The sequence below is a fragment of the Paramormyrops kingsleyae genome, chromosome 19 (genome assembly GCF_048594095.1).
Source record: "Paramormyrops kingsleyae isolate MSU_618 chromosome 19, PKINGS_0.4, whole genome shotgun sequence".
NCBI classification, from domain to species: Eukaryota; Metazoa; Chordata; class Actinopteri; order Osteoglossiformes; family Mormyridae; genus Paramormyrops; species Paramormyrops kingsleyae.
The window spans coordinates 24,592,277-24,610,989 of record NC_132815.1 but is presented as its reverse complement, the minus strand read 5'-3'; the positions used below and the strand labels follow the sequence as shown (position 1 = coordinate 24,610,989).

The 18,713-nt window shown below is 46.2% G+C and overlaps 1 protein-coding gene across 1 annotated transcript in view; it reads right to left on the bottom strand.

Moving 5' to 3' along the window:
• Positions 1 to 18,713, bottom strand: part of LOC111850691 (disks large-associated protein 2-like) — a 93,807-nt gene that overhangs the window by 7,790 nt on the left and 67,304 nt on the right. The window contains exons 4-6 of the mRNA XM_023824868.2: positions 12,365 to 12,579; positions 2,638 to 2,794; positions 274 to 493 (exon numbers count right to left, since the gene is read on the bottom strand). Coding sequence (XP_023680636.2) covers positions 274 to 493; positions 2,638 to 2,794; positions 12,365 to 12,579 — 592 coding nt within the window. The remainder of the gene's footprint in view (positions 1 to 273; positions 494 to 2,637; positions 2,795 to 12,364; positions 12,580 to 18,713) is intronic.

Genomic DNA, 18,713 nt, shown 5'->3' with positions numbered 1-18,713 from the left:
ATGGATCGTGCAAAAGTAAACAGACGAGGAAAGTTGCAAGCAAACGCCGGGGTAACACTTGGCGAACGAACAAACAACAAAAAAAAAAAAAAAAAAACTAAAGAAAAGAAAAAAAGACTCACTCGAACATTTCTCAAGCACAGGGGTACCCCACTGTACATATATATGTATGTTAAGTATGCACACATGTATGTATGGACGTATGTATTCTAAGTCTTCGATCTTTTTTGGGGGGGTGGGGGGTGAGGGGGGTGGTTGAAGCAATACTGTTACCTGTTGTGGATCTGAGAGTTGAAGTGACAGTGGAGGATGTCATTGAAGGAATGCAGTCGTCATCTTGGGAATACCCAGCCTGAATAGCACGCAGGTAACTGTGGCTTCGGGTGCGGAAACAGCCCGGCAGGTCCAGGGCATCCATAGCCTGGGATTCTACTTCACTAAAAACGGACTCGCATACCGATTCAAACTGGCCATTGACCTCAGTCTCACTCACCTGAGAGACAAAAACAGGAATAGCAGTCCTTAATTTTTCCTCTTCCTTTCTGTCTCTTCCCCTTTGTGCAGTAGACATGAAGGAAGGTTAGCAGGAAAAAAGTACCACAGCGCTCCGGCTTTCAGCAGAATTATAAATTTGTGATTCATATGGAGGAGGATTAAAAAAAGAAATAAAACAAACAATAAGCTAACATTGAAAATGGCATCAGCGGTGTACCGCTCCGAGGGTCACTAACCCACTGGGTGCCAGCAGAGCGGATGTATGGCTACAGGCAAGGGGGGGCAGCAAATGATTCAGAAGACAAAAGGCATCATCGCAGGGTAACTCACAGAACAGGCAAGTTTCCTACGATTGTCACGACAACGTGGTGGAAATGAGCCCCGTTTGTCTGACACTGTGGAGCAGATAAAACTGACATATCATGAAGGCTGAAAATACTGTCATATTACTGATGATATCGATGCAGGGTTAAAATGGCAGACTTTGGTAATGAAGTAGTATGGTGAGGTATACAGGTCTGTAACAGCAGGCTGAACCTTGGGTCACCTGTCAACAAGATACATACCTTAGGCTGCAGAGTAAAACTCCAATATGCTACTGTCACAACAGGTGGGGACACAACTGTGCTCTGAGACTAGCTAGTACTGTACTAAATACAGGTACGCTTTAATTTTGGAAAAGGAAAAGAAAAAAGTTACATTTGCATGCAAAATCTCGAATATGTGAAAACACAAATCAACAGAAAGGTGCTGCGTATTATGAAAGATTGCTGGCACTATGGGCGTTTAGAAGCTGTGAAACTGACGACTGCAGAACTGCTACAGAAGTTGGCAAGATACAAGTCAGTGTGTGAGTGCTCAACAGAAGTTTTCATTTAGATTGCACATTTCCTAAATTCACATGGCTTCGGTCACCGTATTCACTATTGTCTGTAAAAAGTCAGAGAGGAAAAGTTTTACAGAAACCTATATCAATTCACGTACAGTGCATTAACATGACTTACTCCTGTACCAGTTCACAAAACATTTGGCAAAAACATATGCTTTTTGTTCATTAAAAAATACCTCCAGGCAGATATAGATGGGTTCCATTTCTGGTCACAGTCTGTTTCTGCCAAAGATCTCATTACAATTATGGAAGTTCAAATTCTAATTAGGCACATGAGCTTGCCGGCCAAAGCCCGTGTTACAGCATTTCGACTGGGGAGGCCTAACTGGCCAACAGCCATCAGATGAGTAGCAGCTAACATCAGAACATTCTAGCATGTTCTAGAATATTCAGGAATTGGCCAATACACGGCTGAATTCTGGTAACTCTAAAGTTTATATCTAAAGCACACCTCATAAGTCCAGTCTTTAGCATAATAAAAACTGTTGTTAAGAATTATATGTTGCACATTCAAAGGGTTAAGATTTGTTGCCAATTTAAATTTTTTATTTTTATTTTTTGCATTTTCACAAAATGTCTGAAAAACGCACAAGAGGGCCAGCTTCAAACAGCCCAAATAAGACGCCATCACTGTAATCAACTAGGAAGTCCTTAAATAATAAATAGGACTTGATTGTTTATCGTCTTTTATCCAAAATGCATAGTCAGAGTACACACAGTAGCTTTACACAGATTTACTGCTCCATCCATCCATCCATCCATCCATCCATCCAACTAGGGTTCCCCGGATGCATTTATTCCTTCAAATATAAAATGACTAAACTGAACATGACTAGATCAAAACATCCATGGCAAAGCGTGGTGTGATCTGGATTCCTAAAGCACCAGAATCATTTCAGATGCGTTGACTGACAGGAAATCCACAGCAGCACATTCCAAACCCATGGGCTCTCCTGTCAGAGTCACACGGGTCTCCCGTCCTCTCCCCACCCCTCCTCTCCCCGCCCCTCCTGTCCCAGCCCCGCCCCTCCTCTCCCAGCCCCGCCCCTCCTCTCCCCGCCCCTCTTCTCCCCTCCCCAACCCTCCCAGCCCCGCCCCTCCTCTCCCCTCCTCTCCCCGCCCCTCCCCACCTCTCCCCTCCCCACCCCGCCCATCCCCGCCCCTCCTCTCCCCGCCCTGCCTCTCCCCGCCCCTCCTCTCTCCGCCCCTCCTCTCCCCACCCCGCCCCTCCTCTCCCCGCCCCTCCCACTCACCTGGCTGATGCAGCTTGCCTGACTGAGCGTGCTGACGGCCCGCATGTAGCTCTGGTTTCGTGAACGGAATTGGGGGGGGTTAAATGTGGTGGCGGGGTCCAGGGTGACGTTGGGGTGAGGCCGCATGTCTCGGACAGCTTGCAGGTGGTAGCCCTGGCTAAACAGAGGGGGCAGAGTGTCAGCATACAGCCACTGTTCTATCCTAAGTTACACATCATTTAACCATTTATGCTCCAACATTTCAGGGTAACAGCTTCTCCTGGGATTACATACAAAAAACCTTCATGTTACAAGCCTTCACTTTGGCCTCATTTCATTGTAAAAAATCTTTAAAACTAAAAGTTCTGTGACTAGACTGTATAAATATCAACCAAATAAAAGGGTTAAAAAATGTTTTTGTATAAGAGTATTGGCCCATCAAATGATTACTTGTAACTGGGTATATGATTGAGATGCGTCCTTTATCTTGCAGTAGTGCAGTACTATGCCAAACCATCACAGGGACAATTAATTTTGAATCAATACCGTTCCATGGGTACTGCATATACAGACAGCTATAACTGGCTAAACCCACAAGTTTCAGGTGACTTGGGATAAAGCAGCTTATTGTACAAATATACACCAAGAGAACCACAATGAGAACACACATAGCCAATAACGGGTTTTCTGAACTACTTAATTGCTCAATAATCCAAATCATTCGAAGGTGGTGCCAGCCATTTGCTACTCACAATGTATGGCTACAGTCTGGGCATTTTAACTTCTCCCATAAGGTTGCAACATTTCACACATAGCTGGTACATACTTGCAAGCATGAGACACTATAAATATGCTTAAAAAATGGGGTCTGGAAATTTAAATTGAATTTAGAAGCAGCCATCTTTATAGTTCTCACTCCTAATTTGCAAAATGAAACCTTTACACATGTATTGAATTTCCAGATGTGTAAGCTCTCCCATCCACTGGGCTGCTTGCCAGACCACAGTTTAGTGTGCGAATTGCTTGATTTGCCCTTACTGTGGCAGAGTAGGTTGCTATCTTTAGCTCGATGGTGATAGCTAGCTGTCCTTCACACATCCTGCTGTTGAGCTCATGCATTGCATTTTTTAACACTTCGTTTTTTTGCTGAACCAAGGTAAAATCCCCCATCAAGTGTATGAGTCTCTCTGCACCACGAACTTTGAGAAGATTCTGGTTATTCTTTTAGTGTTAATTAAATTTTATCAGTAAAGGTATTACTAGATACTGAAAGCAACAACTGTTTTTGGCCGTATCATATACACAAGTACTGTATCATCAGTCTCTTATATGTCATAGATTATTGTGTCGTCTACCCCCCACCCAGCGACTGATGTAAGCCAATCAGAGGCAGACTGAGTCCAGGGAGAGCGGCTGGGAATGTTGGCACACTCATAGAGATCATAGAGAGCGACTGGAGTGGCCTGGTAGGTCGGCTCACAGCTGTGTCCTGCTTCTCACTCCAGCTCCCACACCATTAATCTGGTGAGCATCTCTGTATCAGAGCCTCTACATTCCACTGCTCTGTAGACAGAAAATGCCGATCCAGGCGGCCCCTGGACAGCCGGATAATATCTTTGACTGCATAAGACTTTTGCACAGTACTGTACATGAAACAATAGTAATATCTAAGAATTATAAAAAATAAATAAATAAGGAGTAGTTTGCTATGCCAGCGCCCCCTCAGAAGGTGCCATCCCTGCCACTTGCCAGGATCCATCATTGACTGCGGCCAGACAGCAATACTGTAGCTAACAACTCATCCGTGTTCAAAATGTCAAACAGCTTCACTCACACTCTGCATTTTGCTTTCCGTTGACATTTGGGATCCTTAGCCAACCAGTTACAACATTCAGGATCGGCAAGCCAAGCAGGTAAACACTAGCATTTCCCTACTGTGAGAGTCATACAGTGAATTGCAAGGTAGCCTGCACTGCTATTTCTTGTTGGAGATTAATCAGGCCCCCACTCCTTGGCTTGGGACATTGCTCTTCAGTGTTCACTCTGTGCACATTCTGGTGCTGACAACCAGCTCACATGGGTGACTTCAATAAAATTTTTAACAAGTAAATACATGTCTGGCTCAGCCCCTGTTGTCCCACTCCGTGTCCCTTCCCCGTTTGGCCAGCAGGTGTTGCTGGTCATCCTGTCCTTCATGTTAGTCTTTGTTCTCCCCAGTTACCTGTTTGGCCGCATGGCTCAATGTGTTGAGCATGTGATTGCTTGTGATCCTTGTCCTGTGTTCGAATCCTGCCTCCTCTGTTTTTGTATTTGGCTCCCTAGTGTTTCATTTGAGTTTTTCACTTGAGTAGTTCTTGTATCTGGTGATTTTGTATTTGGTTTTTGGTTTTGTTCCTTGTGCCCCTGCTTGTGTCTTCATCTGTCTGTAATTCCCCAGTGTTAGTTTATGTTTCCTTGGTTAGTTCTTAGTTTCCCTGTTTTTAGTTCCTTTGAGTTCATTAGTTTCATCTGTGCCCCGTTTTCCTGGTCTTTGTTAATTAGTCTCACCTGTCCTGTGTTAGTCTCGTTACCCCTTAGTATTTTAGTTCCTCCTTCTGTTCAGTTCCCCAGTGGTTCATTGTTGTTGCTAGATGGTAGATGTTTTATTGTGAAGGTTCTGTTGTTTGTGCTTGATTATTATTCCCTGTGTTAGATGTTACCTGCCCAGTTTTTGAAGTGGTCTTTGTTTACTTTTGACCCCCTGTGGTCCTTTGTTTTTGTTAGTACTTTCTTGTGTTTTTAGTTCAGTTAAATAAACCCTGTTTGTTGTTCTCGGAGCTGCCAGTGGGTCGTCCACCTTTTTTGTGCCCGTGTCGTGCCACGTTCCAGCACCAAACCTGTCCAGGTCCATGACAAATACAGATGTCTTTTTTTAAAATATATAGTAGGAGACAATGTTGCAATAGTCAAGAAATATTTAAATATTTCCATACTTTTGTTCCTTCTTGCATACGTATCCATAATAATAAAAACAAAAATCAAATGCCATTCTTTTCAATACTGTGTAGGAACCCAGATCACACGTAAATATATTTCTTGTTGGGTGACTTACATCAGTGGCTGTATTGCAATATCTTTGCGGTTCCCCTTTGTGTCCGTTTACAGCTTGTGAGACTAACTTTTCCACTCAGAGTTCTAGGTTACATGTGACAGAAAGTGAGTTAGAGACAGTTTAATTCAGCTTCCACTATTTTCTGGATGCAATTATTCCTTTTAGCTAATGTAAGAGATCATCCAGCCTTGCATATTGTATATAATTTGACACTGTAGACCCCCTATCTGTATAGCAGGACATTCAGAATATGCACAGTGATAAAATGGCTTCACAAATCTTGATTACTGCTATGAAGAGAGGAACATCAGTACTTTTTTGTCCCCGAGAACTGCATTCATTAGCAGTAAGGTGAATGCATAATTGCTTTGTGCAACAGGGTGATAATGAATATAGCCTGTGTTTAAAAAATACACTAAAAATGGCAGCTTTTCAGTGAGAGCAATAACAAAGCAGATCTAAACCAGCTTGACCAGCATTCAATTAAGCAATTCTGGAACCTTCATAAACCGAGGCTCGCCGAGGCAGTGCTCCATCAGAGTATGTACAATAAGCTTTCCATCTCCATTACTCAGTGAAATGTCTGCTTCACTCCTAGCTAGCACGTCTGGCCCATGTCTGATCTCTCAGAGCTATCTGTTATGTGTGATCCTTTGAGGATGTGAACTTCGATTAAATCCTTTGCTGCTTGTCTTATGTGCTGGAAAAATGACACCAGAGTTTTGAGATTATTTTAAATCACAATTTTTCCTACAGGAGCTTAAATATAGACATTTTAATTGAATCAAAAATACAAACAATTTCTTCTCCATTTTATGCATGCATGCATCCATCCACATTCTAACCACTTTCCCTGCTCAGAGTTGCAGAAAACAACAAAAATGTTTCCCTGGCCATACCGTTTAAGACACCCCTCTCCACTCCGCCTTGGTCTGGCAGCGCCGTATAAGGTGACACCCCTCTCTGCTCCACCTTGGAACTCCATTGGGGGGGAATGGGGTGTCGTATAAGTTTACACTCCTGTCCGCTTCGCCTTGGTCAGGTGGCACCGTATAAGGTAACATCTCTCTGGTCTGGCAGCACCATATAAGGTGACACCCCTCTTTGCTCCGCCTTGGCCTGGCGGCGCCGTATAAGGTGACACCCCTCTCTGGTCTGGCGGCGCCGTATAAGGTGACACCCCTCTCCACTCCGCCTTGGTCTGGCGGCGCCATTTAAGGTGACACCCCTCTCTGGCCTGGCGGCACCATTTAAGGTGACACCCCTCTCTGATTTGGCGGCGCCGTATAAGGTGACACCCCACTCCGCTCCGCTTTGGTCTGGCGGCGCCATTTAAGGTGACACCCCTCTCCGCTCCGCCTTGGTCTGGCGGCGCCATTTAAGGTGACACCCCTCTCCGCTCCGCCTTGGTCTGGCGGCGCCATTTAAGGTGACACCCCTCTCCGCTCCGCTTTGGTCTGGCGGCGCCATTTAATGTGACACCCCTCTCTGATTTGGCGGCGCCGTATAAGGTGACACCCCTCTCCGCTCCGCCTTGGTCTGGCGGCGCCATTTAAGGTGACACCCCTCTCCGCTCCGCCTTGGTCTGGCGGCGCCATTTAAGGTGACACCCCTCTCCGCTCCGCCTTGGTCTGGCGGCGCCATTTAAGGTGACACTCCTCTCTGGTTTGGCAGCACCATATAAGGTGACACCCCTCTCCGCTCCACCTTGGTCTGGCGGCACCATTTAAGGTGACACCCCTCTCTGGTTTGGTGGTGCCGTAAAAGGTGACACCCCACTCCGCTCTGCCTTGGTCTGGCGGCACCATTTAAGGTGACACCCCTCTCTGGCCTGGCGGCACCATTTAAGGTGACACCCCTCTCTGGTTTGGTGGTGCCGTATAAGGTGACACCCCACTCCGCTCCGCCTTGGTCTGGCGGCGCCATTTAAGGTGACACCCCTCTCCGCTCCGCCTTGGTCTGGCGGCGCCATTTAAGGTGACACCCCTCTCCGCTCCGCCTTGGTCTGGCGGCGCCATTTAAGGTGACACCCCTCTCCGCTCCGCCTTGGTCTGGCGGCGCCATTTAAGGTGACACTCCTCTCTGGTTTGGCAGCACCATATAAGGTGACACCCCTCTCCGCTCCGCCTTGGTCTGGCGGCGCCATTTAAGGTGACACCCCTCTCCGCTCCGCCTTGGTCTGGCGGCGCCATTTAAGGTGACACCCCTCTCCGCTCCGCCTTGGTCTGGCGGCGCCATTTAAGGTGACACCCCTCTCCGCTCCGCTTTGGTCTGGCGGCGCCATTTAATGTGACACCCCTCTCTGATTTGGCGGCGCCGTATAAGGTGACACCCCTCTCCGCTCCGCCTTGGTCTGGCGGCGCCATTTAAGGTGACACCCCTCTCCGCTCCGCCTTGGTCTGGCGGCGCCATTTAAGGTGACACCCCTCTCCGCTCCGCCTTGGTCTGGCGGCGCCATTTAAGGTGACACTCCTCTCTGGTTTGGCAGCACCATATAAGGTGACACCCCTCTCCGCTCCACCTTGGTCTGGCGGCACCATTTAAGGTGACACCCCTCTCTGGTTTGGTGGTGCCGTATAAGGTGACACCCCACTCCGCTCTGCCTTGGTCTGGCGGCACCATTTAAGGTGACACCCCTCTCTGGCTTGGTGGCACCATTTAAGGTGACACCCCTCTCCGGTTTGGCGGCGCCGTATAAGGTGACACCCCTCTCCGCTCCGCCTTGGTCTGGCGGCACCATTTAAGGTGACACCCCTCTCCGCTCCGCCTTGGTCTGGAGGCACCATTTAAGGTGACACCCCGCTCTGGTTTGGCGGCGCCGTATAAGGTGACACCCCTCTCTGGTCTGGCGGCACCATTTAAGGTGACACCCCTCTCTGGTTTGGTGGTGCCGTATAAGGTGACACCCCACTCTGCTCTGCCTTGGTCTGGCGGCACCATTTAAGGTGACACCCCTCTCCGCTCTGCCTTGGTCTGGCGGCACCATTTAAGGTGACACCCCTCTCTGGTCTGGCAGCACCATTTAAGGTGACAGCCCTCTCTGGTTTGTCGGCGCCGTATAAGGTGATACCCCTCTCTGGTCTGGCGGCACCGTATAAGGTGACACCCCTCTTTGCTTTGCCTTGGTCTATGCCGCATATAGCTGTGCAAGTCCAAAAAGTACATGTACAAAACCTTAAACACTGTTAAGCTCTTGCTCAATGATACTGTGCTGAAGTCCCCATTGCTTGCAACTCAAACAGACTGAGAGTGTAATAAATGTAGCATTGCCTTTCAGGGTGGCAGCACAACCCTGCATATAAAGGTGCACCAATAAAGGGACAGAACATAAACAAACAATTAAAACATTAAAATAAACAAATAACCCCACTGTACGCATTAGTCTGAGAGCATAGCCAAGGCAGTGTCCATGGCTGACTTACAGAAAGAACTAACTTCCAACTGTGATTCTTAAGCATGCACATCTGCACATAAACACAGTCCAATGCTACACTCCCTACATCTGGGAGTTTTCAAATCTCCGTAAAGAGTCAGCATTCCTGTCTGGCTGCACAGCCTCAAATGAGGCTCCTTCGCCAGAGCCTCATATCCAGCATCTCACCTCTGAACCATTTTTCCTAGTGCTGTATACTGTATGAGGGCACTGGTCCCAGCTGAAAGCTGATTGGTCCCTTGAGTGTGTCCTCTCCTTTCACTCACTGATTCACAACATATCATTGGTTAATAATAAAGTTGGTCCCACTGTATGAGTTACAGTCCTCTTCTGCTCCCTGCCTTAAAAAATCTGACAGTTACCTCTGCCTTTCCACACATGAGCTCACCTGCAGATCAGACAGCGAATTTGGTCACCTGTGACTGAACAAACTGAAAGCTTCAACATTAAGCTCTCACAAGAGGGGTTTCACAGTGTAGGACTCCATGTAGTGGCTGGGCTCGAACATGAGGACTCTCACAGAGCAGGACCCCATGCAATGGCTGAGCTCTCCCAGAGCAGGACCCCATGCAGTGGCTGGGCTCATACATGAGGACTCTCACAGAGCAGGACCCCATGCTGTGGCTGGGCTCATACATGAGGACTCTCACAGAGCAGGACCCCATGCAATGGCTGAGCTCTCACAGAGCAGGACCCCATGCTGTGGCTGGGTTCATACATGAGGACTCTCACAGAGCAGGACCCCATGCAGTGGCTGGGCTCGAACATGAAGGTTCTCACAGAGCAGTGGATGCAGTGGATGGGCTCTAACATGAAGGCTCTCACAGAGCAGGGTCCCATGCAGTGGCTGGGCTCGAACATGAAGGTTCTCACAGAGCAGTGGATGCAGTGGATGGGCTCTAACATGAGGGCTCTCACAGAGCAGGACCCCATGCAGTGGCTGGGCTCGAACATGAAGGTTCTCACAGAGCAGTGGATGCAGTGGATGGGCTGTAACATGAGGGCTCTCACAGAGCAGGACCCCATGCAGTGGCTGGGCTCATACATGAGGACTCTCACAGAGCAGGACTCCATGCAGTGGCTGGGCTCATACTGTACATGAGGACTCTCACAGAGCAGGACCCCATGCAGTGGCTGGGCTCGAACATGAAGGTTCTCACAGAGCAGTGGATGCAGTGGATGGGCTCTAACATGAAGGCTCTCACAGAGCAGGGTCCCATGCAGTGGCTGGGCTCGAACATGAAGGTTCTCACAGAGCAGTGGATGCAGTGGATGGGCTCTAACATGAGGGCTCTCACAGAGCAGGACCCCATGCAGTGGCTGGGCTCGAACATGAAGGTTCTCACAGAGCAGTGGATGCAGTGGATGGGCTGTAACATGAGGGCTCTCACAGAGCAGGACCCCATGCAGTGGCTGGGCTCATACATGAGGACTCTCACAGAGCAGGACTCCATGCAGTGGCTGGGCTCATACTGTACATGAGGACTCTCACAGAGCAGGACCCCATGCAGTGGCTGGGCTCGAACATGAAGGTTCTCACAGAGCAGTGGATGCAGTGGATGGGCTGTAACATGAGGGCTCTCACAGAGCAGGACCCCATGCTGTGGCTGGGCTCTTACACAAGGACTCTCACAGAGCAGGACCCCATGCAATGGCTGAGCTCTGCAGTCTGAATTTTACCTTGTCCACTGAAATCCTATATTGGATAAACTGGTGAAAAATTGATAGATTTTACCCTGTTACTGTAATACTCTCTATTACTCTCCAAGAATTCTGGGATAATGACTACTTGGCATATTAAATGTCAACAACTATTACTGTTATTTTTGTTGTTGCTGCTACTGTTAGACTTTGATATTAAAAATGTACATACTTTTCAAACATGGAAAATGCATTTAAATACCATTTCCCACAAAATAACTGGCTCGGCATCACAGTCTAGCCTAAACCAGAACCATAGAAACACATCATGAGTGGTTCATGGGTCCCCAGAATGACCACCATGACGCCACTTGCATCAAAGCCAGGCACACAGCCACATAGTAAAAGAACAGGATTGAGCCAAACTTGTTAGCCACCGATCTGGCACATATTAAATCTCAAACCCCCTCAAAATATGCTCCCACCCCCTGGTCAGGAAACTTTAACGAGGGGCAAAATGTACTGAGGGAAAACCTCCCTCTGAAATGTTTTTCTAGTTATGGGTCCGATCAAAGCCCATGATGGTCACATGTTAATCCATGTGATGTGTCCTGCCAGTCATGTGACATGTCCTGATCTTTTTTCCCTGGGTTTTGCTCAGGGGTACAATGCACCATGGGATCTAAGCAGTAATAAGTCACTTGAATGATGGAACAATCATGATTTAATCCTATATTATATTAAGACGTAGTGCACAGTGCATTTTAAAACGTAGTTGTCCCCTGTAGATCACAGAAGATTTTGCAGAATTTACAGAAAGAAAGGAGGAATGAGCAGGAAGACATCTGATGCAATATTTTCTGAAGGAGGAAAGACTTTACATTCAAATTGGCAACTGACTGCAAAAAATCAAGGGCAGGGTAGAGAAAAATTAACCAGTCTAACATATTTAGCTGAGTGATTAGACAGTTCACCAGCAAACTTTCTGACAAATGCTCATCAAATTCCAACAGTTTCTCTTAGGAAGATTTCTTTAATTATCTGTTATGATGATTGAATTTGAATGATTTAAAATACTAATATGCTCATGAGGCGCATTTGGTGTTCCCAAGCTGTGGCAGACACTGAAGGCTTCAGTCATGCCCCCTCCCCCCCAAGAAATCAGTGCCATGTGGATGAAAAGAGGGAGGTCACAGAAAAGCAGCCGTTAAGACAGACACAGCAGCGTAAATAAAGGATTACATCTGAACACCACTGTTCACAATTAATTGGAACGAGTGCCAGAGTTTCACGGGGAAACGAATAAACATCTTCATCTGTTTCCAGCACTTGGATTCCTATTTTTACATCCATCTATCCATCCATCCATCCTCCTACCACTTATCCAGTGGAGGGTGGGCTCACATAGATTTATATATATTTCTTTCTGTGGCATTTTGGACTATGAGAAACTGCTGTCAGAGACATAAAATGGTATAACCATGTTAATATTATATGCAAACATGCAAAGCACAGCTATAGCCCACCTAGGAACTCGACCTCTACACACGGCTCACATGATGCACTCGTAAGTCTATGCCTACCTTTGGGGGTCGATGTGGGGCCTGAGCATGACTGACTTGAGGGCGAGGGCGTCAGGCCGGATGGCTTTCTGCGGTGAGGTTTTGGGGCTGCTGTCCGAGTCGCCGCTCTCGTCATCCCCCATGGCTTTGACGTAACTGCTGCTGCGCATCCGCCGACAGGGGATCTCCTCGTCCTTGTCGATGCCGGGGTAGCCGCCCCACTCATCCTGGGGCACCTGCGTGGAGATGAAGAGAGCCATGACGGCGCAGCCCTGACAGTGAAGCTGCTGCCAGCTAAAGCCTCCTACTGAAAGCCTCCTGTATCTGCAAACGCCATGGGAGATGAGGCCATCAAAGCAGGGGGACCGCTGAAGCATGTGGATGCTACCAGCTGAAGCTTAGCGATCCTTGCCTCTCCTCTGCTCCTTCCTCTGCTCCCTCCACAGGCCAATCAAGAGCCTGACTCTGATTGGCTGAATTTAGGTGACCAATCAGTGCAACTCAGCCCACAAAAGATTGCATTATCACTAATCAAGAGTTTAAAAATTATGCAAATTATATTTTGATTAGGGGTGCACCGATCGATCGGCGCACCGATCGATCGGCCTCGATCACGTTAATTTGAGGGGATCAGAAATCGACCATATTCCCATGAGATCCACCGATCTTAGTTATATGCTTTTAACTCTTTGGGGTCGAGTATGTCGTCGACGACATCGCGTACTTTTCGCGTCTATTTCAGTTTATAAATATCTCGCTGAAATCTTAATGTATAATCATGAAAAAAAACGCTGGCTAAATCCGTAATCTGTCTTCTTTTCAAAACGTCCATTGTCGGAAGTATTAAAGTTTTTTTAATTAGGTTAAATCGGCAAAAAAGTAAACCATGTCATCTTACTTTGTTTTACCTGCATCGGGGGCGTGTAGTACCGCTCTCACCCGAAGATCGCTATTCACATTCTAAATAGCCGCATTAGCGCGTATTCAAATCGCATTCGCATGGTAATTTGATTAACAGCGCAACGGTGAAACGCGATCCAGATACATCCCCTTCAGCGCCATAAAAGGGGGTTGGGGACGTGGCCAGGTGACAATGGCTCATTCATACACATGAAAGTTGCTACATATTCAATGAAAGGAGCCAGAAATAGTTACATGAGTTAGGTTTTTCTTATTTATTTATCCAAATTAATGTTGCATCTACACCATTTAGTCATCTTCATGTAGCCAAGACTTTGGTGATCAGATATCTGGGATCAAAACAAACTGCCAGCATTGCTTACTATGTACTTTTATAATGTTTCTGCAAGTGTTCCAAACTGCATTTTGCAATGTCTATACTTTGATGTCAAATTTCAAACTTAACAAAAATCTGACATATTTACAATATATATTAAAATAAAGATGAGTGTAATGGCAAAACAAATATATAAGAAATAATTTATTTGCCATGAATTAAGTGTGATGAAATGTGTGATCATGCCCCAGTCAGTGAAAGTGTGTTTCCTACCCCTAGGCCCCAGAGGGTTAAATCAGCCTTTTCTCCCATTCCCGAGAGAGGTGCAGTGCAGGCTGCCTCCCTCCCTATTTTTTGGACAAGTGTGTCATAACAGCTATATATATATATATTTTTTTTACAAAATTAGAGAAATTAAAGTCTGGAAGAAAAAATATGATTTTGTACTTCAAACAGCAATGCTCATTTATATGTTCATTTATATTTGAGGACACTACCTCATGTTTTGTGAGTATTCATATCAATTTACTCAATAAAAATGGAAACATTGAAGTAACTGTCTTTTAGTTATGAAAGAAACAAGATCGGCAAAAAAAAATCGAGATCGGCAGGTAAGGTTGCCTAAGGATCGGTGATCGTTGATCGGCCAGAAAACTGCAATCGGTGCACCCCTAATTTTGATTAATAAATTAGTGAAATCAATGATTAATACATTAAAACTCTGGAATGGTACATATGTGTATATTGGCATACAGCTAGTATTCTGGATTGTGACTGTTTACTTTTACAGTTGACCATTAGGACCATGCTATTGCTTCAAAATACAGGATCTGTATAAGAACACTCTGGATAACTCGGTGCTGTCCAACAGTATCAGTCAGCAATCATGCAAATTTAGTGCTGTCCTTCACGATAGGAAAGGCAACGAAAGAGACTTGCCAGCACTGAAAACCTTTCAGGTGAGTATAAAAAATAACTTTCAGCCTGTGTGAACTGTACTGACCAAGGCGCACCTGTGCTGTGTATGTGTGTGTGTTTGTGCTCTGAGTGTGTGAGAAGAAAAATGCAGTGCTGGACTGCAGAACCAAAAATTCAGATGTGGTATTAATACATTTTACAGATATACCTAGTCTGTGGGGAGCAGCAGAGAAAATCCAACATCAAAACCATGATTAGTTATGCTGTTATAGGTACTAAAGCCTTCCTGATCTTAACAACTGAGCTGGTAATAAGTTCATTCAGAGAGGGGTTCAGCTTCACTGACCAAAGAGGGAAATTAGCACTGAACCAGTTGTCACAAGTCATGAGTTTTCATTCTGGGGTTGTTCCACCGCTCTCCTGTAGGTGCGGGGAGCACAATCCCCAGCTTCCAAACACGCAGAGCAAATATGCTCAACCAAACATTACAAAAACAGAGAAGCAGGTACAACAGAGGAGCTTTCACTGGAAGCTTGGAAAATTAGACAGAGGTTTTACATTTTAAGTTACATGAATGTTGTATGGATGATTGTGTATGTTTTCTAATGATTGACACAGTGAAGTGTTTTGTTCTGTGTCAAGCCCACAACACAGATCCTTAAAGGACATGCTGCAGGGGGGCTGTGAGGGGAAAGGTAACTTTGGTGGGGCACAAATGCTCTTTTTGTGAGGAAGCTTCAGAGGGAGGTACTGAAAGGGACATAGGGGGCGCTAGATGTGATAAGACAGGTCAGGGCTCTTAAGAAGAGGGTGGGCAGCTCCAAACCCCATTGGGAGTCACGCTTGCATTGGCTTTCCCAGAGTAGGCCATGTGGGTGTGGGGGCTGTGCAGTAAGGAGGGGTATCCCCTAGGGAAGGGGGTGTGGTTAGGGCTGTAGCCCTCCCCTGACTGGCTGGCATTCTGGCCTTTTATCCCTGCCATGACACAGCAAATAAGCATACTGTGTGCGCCTATATTTTACTGGTCGCTGTCCATGGTGCTGAAGACTTCATGAGCTGGGAGCACTGGTCACCCTCTGTTTAAACTAGACCATCATCAATGTGATACACACCAGCAGTAAGTAAGAATGTGCTGCTGTGGTCAAACCCCACAAGCCAACAAAAGTCACTGATAAGGGCTACATGAGAGCTTAAAGGCAGGGTGCTGGAATCCTTCACTGGTCCTGACTAAAGTGGTCTTCTTCAAGTCTATATCCAAAGTAGTGATAAGCCAGGTGCAACTGAGCTAGTCTATCAATCCATTCAGCCACGGCAAGGACTCGGGGGTTTGAAGCCATCCACAGTATTTAAATTCTCACAGTCATTACAGGATTTCCAGCTGGTTTAGAGATAGGGACAACAAGGCTTATCCAGGCACAGCGACTGTCCTCAGTTACGCTTAAAGAGCACATGTTCAGTACTGTATGGACAGCCTCCTTCTGAACTTAGGACACACAGCAGCACATTCTTACTTACTGCTGGTGTGTATCACAGCCAGGCAGGGATCTGTCTCAGTGTCTGGAAGAGCATGGCTTCAAATCCCAGGGCTGCTAGAGTAACCCTTTGTGCAAGGCTCTTAACCCCAACTGCTCAAGGGACCCTGGCTGGCCCTCTGACACATGCTCTTCTGATTTGTACGTCACTTTGGGTACAAAGCGTCCGCTAAACAAATAAACGGACTTGGTGAAGAATCCCTTCTCCTTTGGGGAAATGGGACGGCGAAGATCAGTCATTCTGGGTATGTGTGAGGATAGGTTGCGGTTTTCCCAGACATCCGGTTTCTGATAGTGAGGCCTGGACTGGAATGTATGAGCAGTGCCAGATGAGAACTTGACAAAAAGGAGGAAAACAGGGCCACATGTCAGTAGGTTAACATGGTATATTCACTATATATTTTTCTTCTTTCCTCGGCTGACTGACTTTGTAGTTCCCTGGACTAACTTCCACTTTGATACTCACTGGACCTGAAAGACGGCCAAAATGACCAGATGACCTCTCCCTTATGATCTTGCTTCTGCCAAAATCGATCTGCATGCTACCTGGCATTGAGCACTGTCTCGATCCATCCATCCTCCAACCACTTAACCAGTACAGGGTTGTGATGTGAGTGGGGCACATGTTTTCTCTAGAAAACATCTTCATTGTTTCTTTTAAAAAACACCTTAGACTTCAAATGCTGTTTATTTCTTTTTCCTGGCTGAGATCTCTTATTCATTCATTTTCTGCACCATGGTTGTGGGGGTCCAGAGGCAAGGAAAAACCTGGGATGGGGCGCCAACCAATCACAGGGCACACTCACACTTACAGGCAATTTGGAAATTTTAAGTCAGCCTAGCATGTTTTGGACTGTAGGGGGAAACCAGGGAACCCAGAAGAAACCCCTCAATGGCACTGGGAAAACATGCAAACTCCATACATATGGAACCATGGCAAAGACTTGAACCCTGATCCCAGAGATGAGGCAACAGTGCCAACCACTGCAACACTGTGTTGTGTCTGATTTCTTTTTCAGAGGAAATAATTCTTTCTCCGATTTATATTCAGGTTTGAATTGTGCTTCAGGTAAAGCTTGCATTTGTTCCACTTAGGTCCAGACTCCCTTGAACTACAAACTGCCCATTTTCCAGCTTCTTATGCTGGTCAGAGTCTCAAAGGGACTGGAACCTGTTCCAGGCAGTACAGGTCTCAGGGGTGGGGGACACCTTGGACTGGACGCCAGTCCATCACATGGCACACACACACACACACACACACATACACCGATGAATATATTTGTTCATTCATTCATTCATTCATTCATTCATGCATGCATAAAACAATGGTGATACTACAGTATGAAAACTAAGAGTTTCTAAAACCTTAAGTGAAGACATTTTTGCTACATTTCTTTATTAATTCAATTATTGTATTTTATTATATTGAATCATTTTAGTTTAATTGTATATATTTAAATAGACCTGGTACAGTTATCAGATTCATCAAAATTTAATTGAAGTTCCCATTGTCATAGATACAGGACACTGGACGTTGGAAGATGGACAGATGGATGCCTTAGTTTTTTTTTTTAGAGGGAAATTTCCCTGCTTCCGGACTTTCAGAAACAGACTCATCTCGTTATTCCTTTCTGATTTCTGTTTCAATTTTTGCACCTCCAGATTAATTTTAGAGGGATGTAGGCAAGTGTGTAGGTTGTAGCCATAGTAACCATGATGAGCCGGAGACATGAACACTTTCTGCATACGAAACAGCAAAACAGCAGCGCCCGTACAGCAGCCCCTAGCTGCCATCACTGCCAGCTGCCAGCGATTCGCCTCGCTCGGCCTTCTGGGAGCACTGGGCATCCCCTCACCCGGCGAGGCTTTTCTAGAACAGTCAGCTCATCTCTGGCCACTGAGCGGCAGACCCAGCTGTGCCGCCAGAGCTCAGGGCTCAGTCTCCTGCTCTGTTCTGCTCCTGGATAAACAATCCTTAGCCTTCCCCTTTGTCATGGCACCATACATCTGCATCCATTCCAGTGTGAGCTTTGTTAAGTGAGCTCCGAGGGTTTAACACTAACTCTTCAAATGTTATGTGCTTTGCTATTCATTTGCTGAAAGATGACAAGATGACTCTAAACTGAATAAATGTTATGCCTCCCTTACATGAAATCCCATGCCTCGTTAAAACACATCCTGCGCTCATGATTAAGAGTCTACTTACTTACTTTATACATTTTGCAACAGTTAGTAACGTTTTGTTGCTGTTTTGAGCAAACGGGTAACAACTAATTGTTCTCATATACAATAAGGAATTAAAAATTGTACAGCAAATAGACCATTAGTTTGCTGTGTTTTCAATCCCAACATCCCCCCACATCATGGGGCAGTGTGTCGCTCAGTGGGCTAAGCCTCTGTGCCTGGGATAGGAAGGTCGCTGGTTCAAGCCTGGCCTCGGCATGTCTGTGGAGGAGCAAGGTACTCAATCCCCAGCTCCCTGGCTGCTATGGGTGGCTGCCCTTCACAGCCATCTTTCTCTCACCTCCACAGAGCAAACTGGGGGAGGTATAAAAATAGTTTCCATATGGGGATTGATAAAGTATCAATTATTTTTCTGAAGTTCATTTTTCAGCAGTTAAAAATAAAATCACTGTAATCACATCAAATTAGCTAAAATGTCTGCAGTTATGCACAACCATTT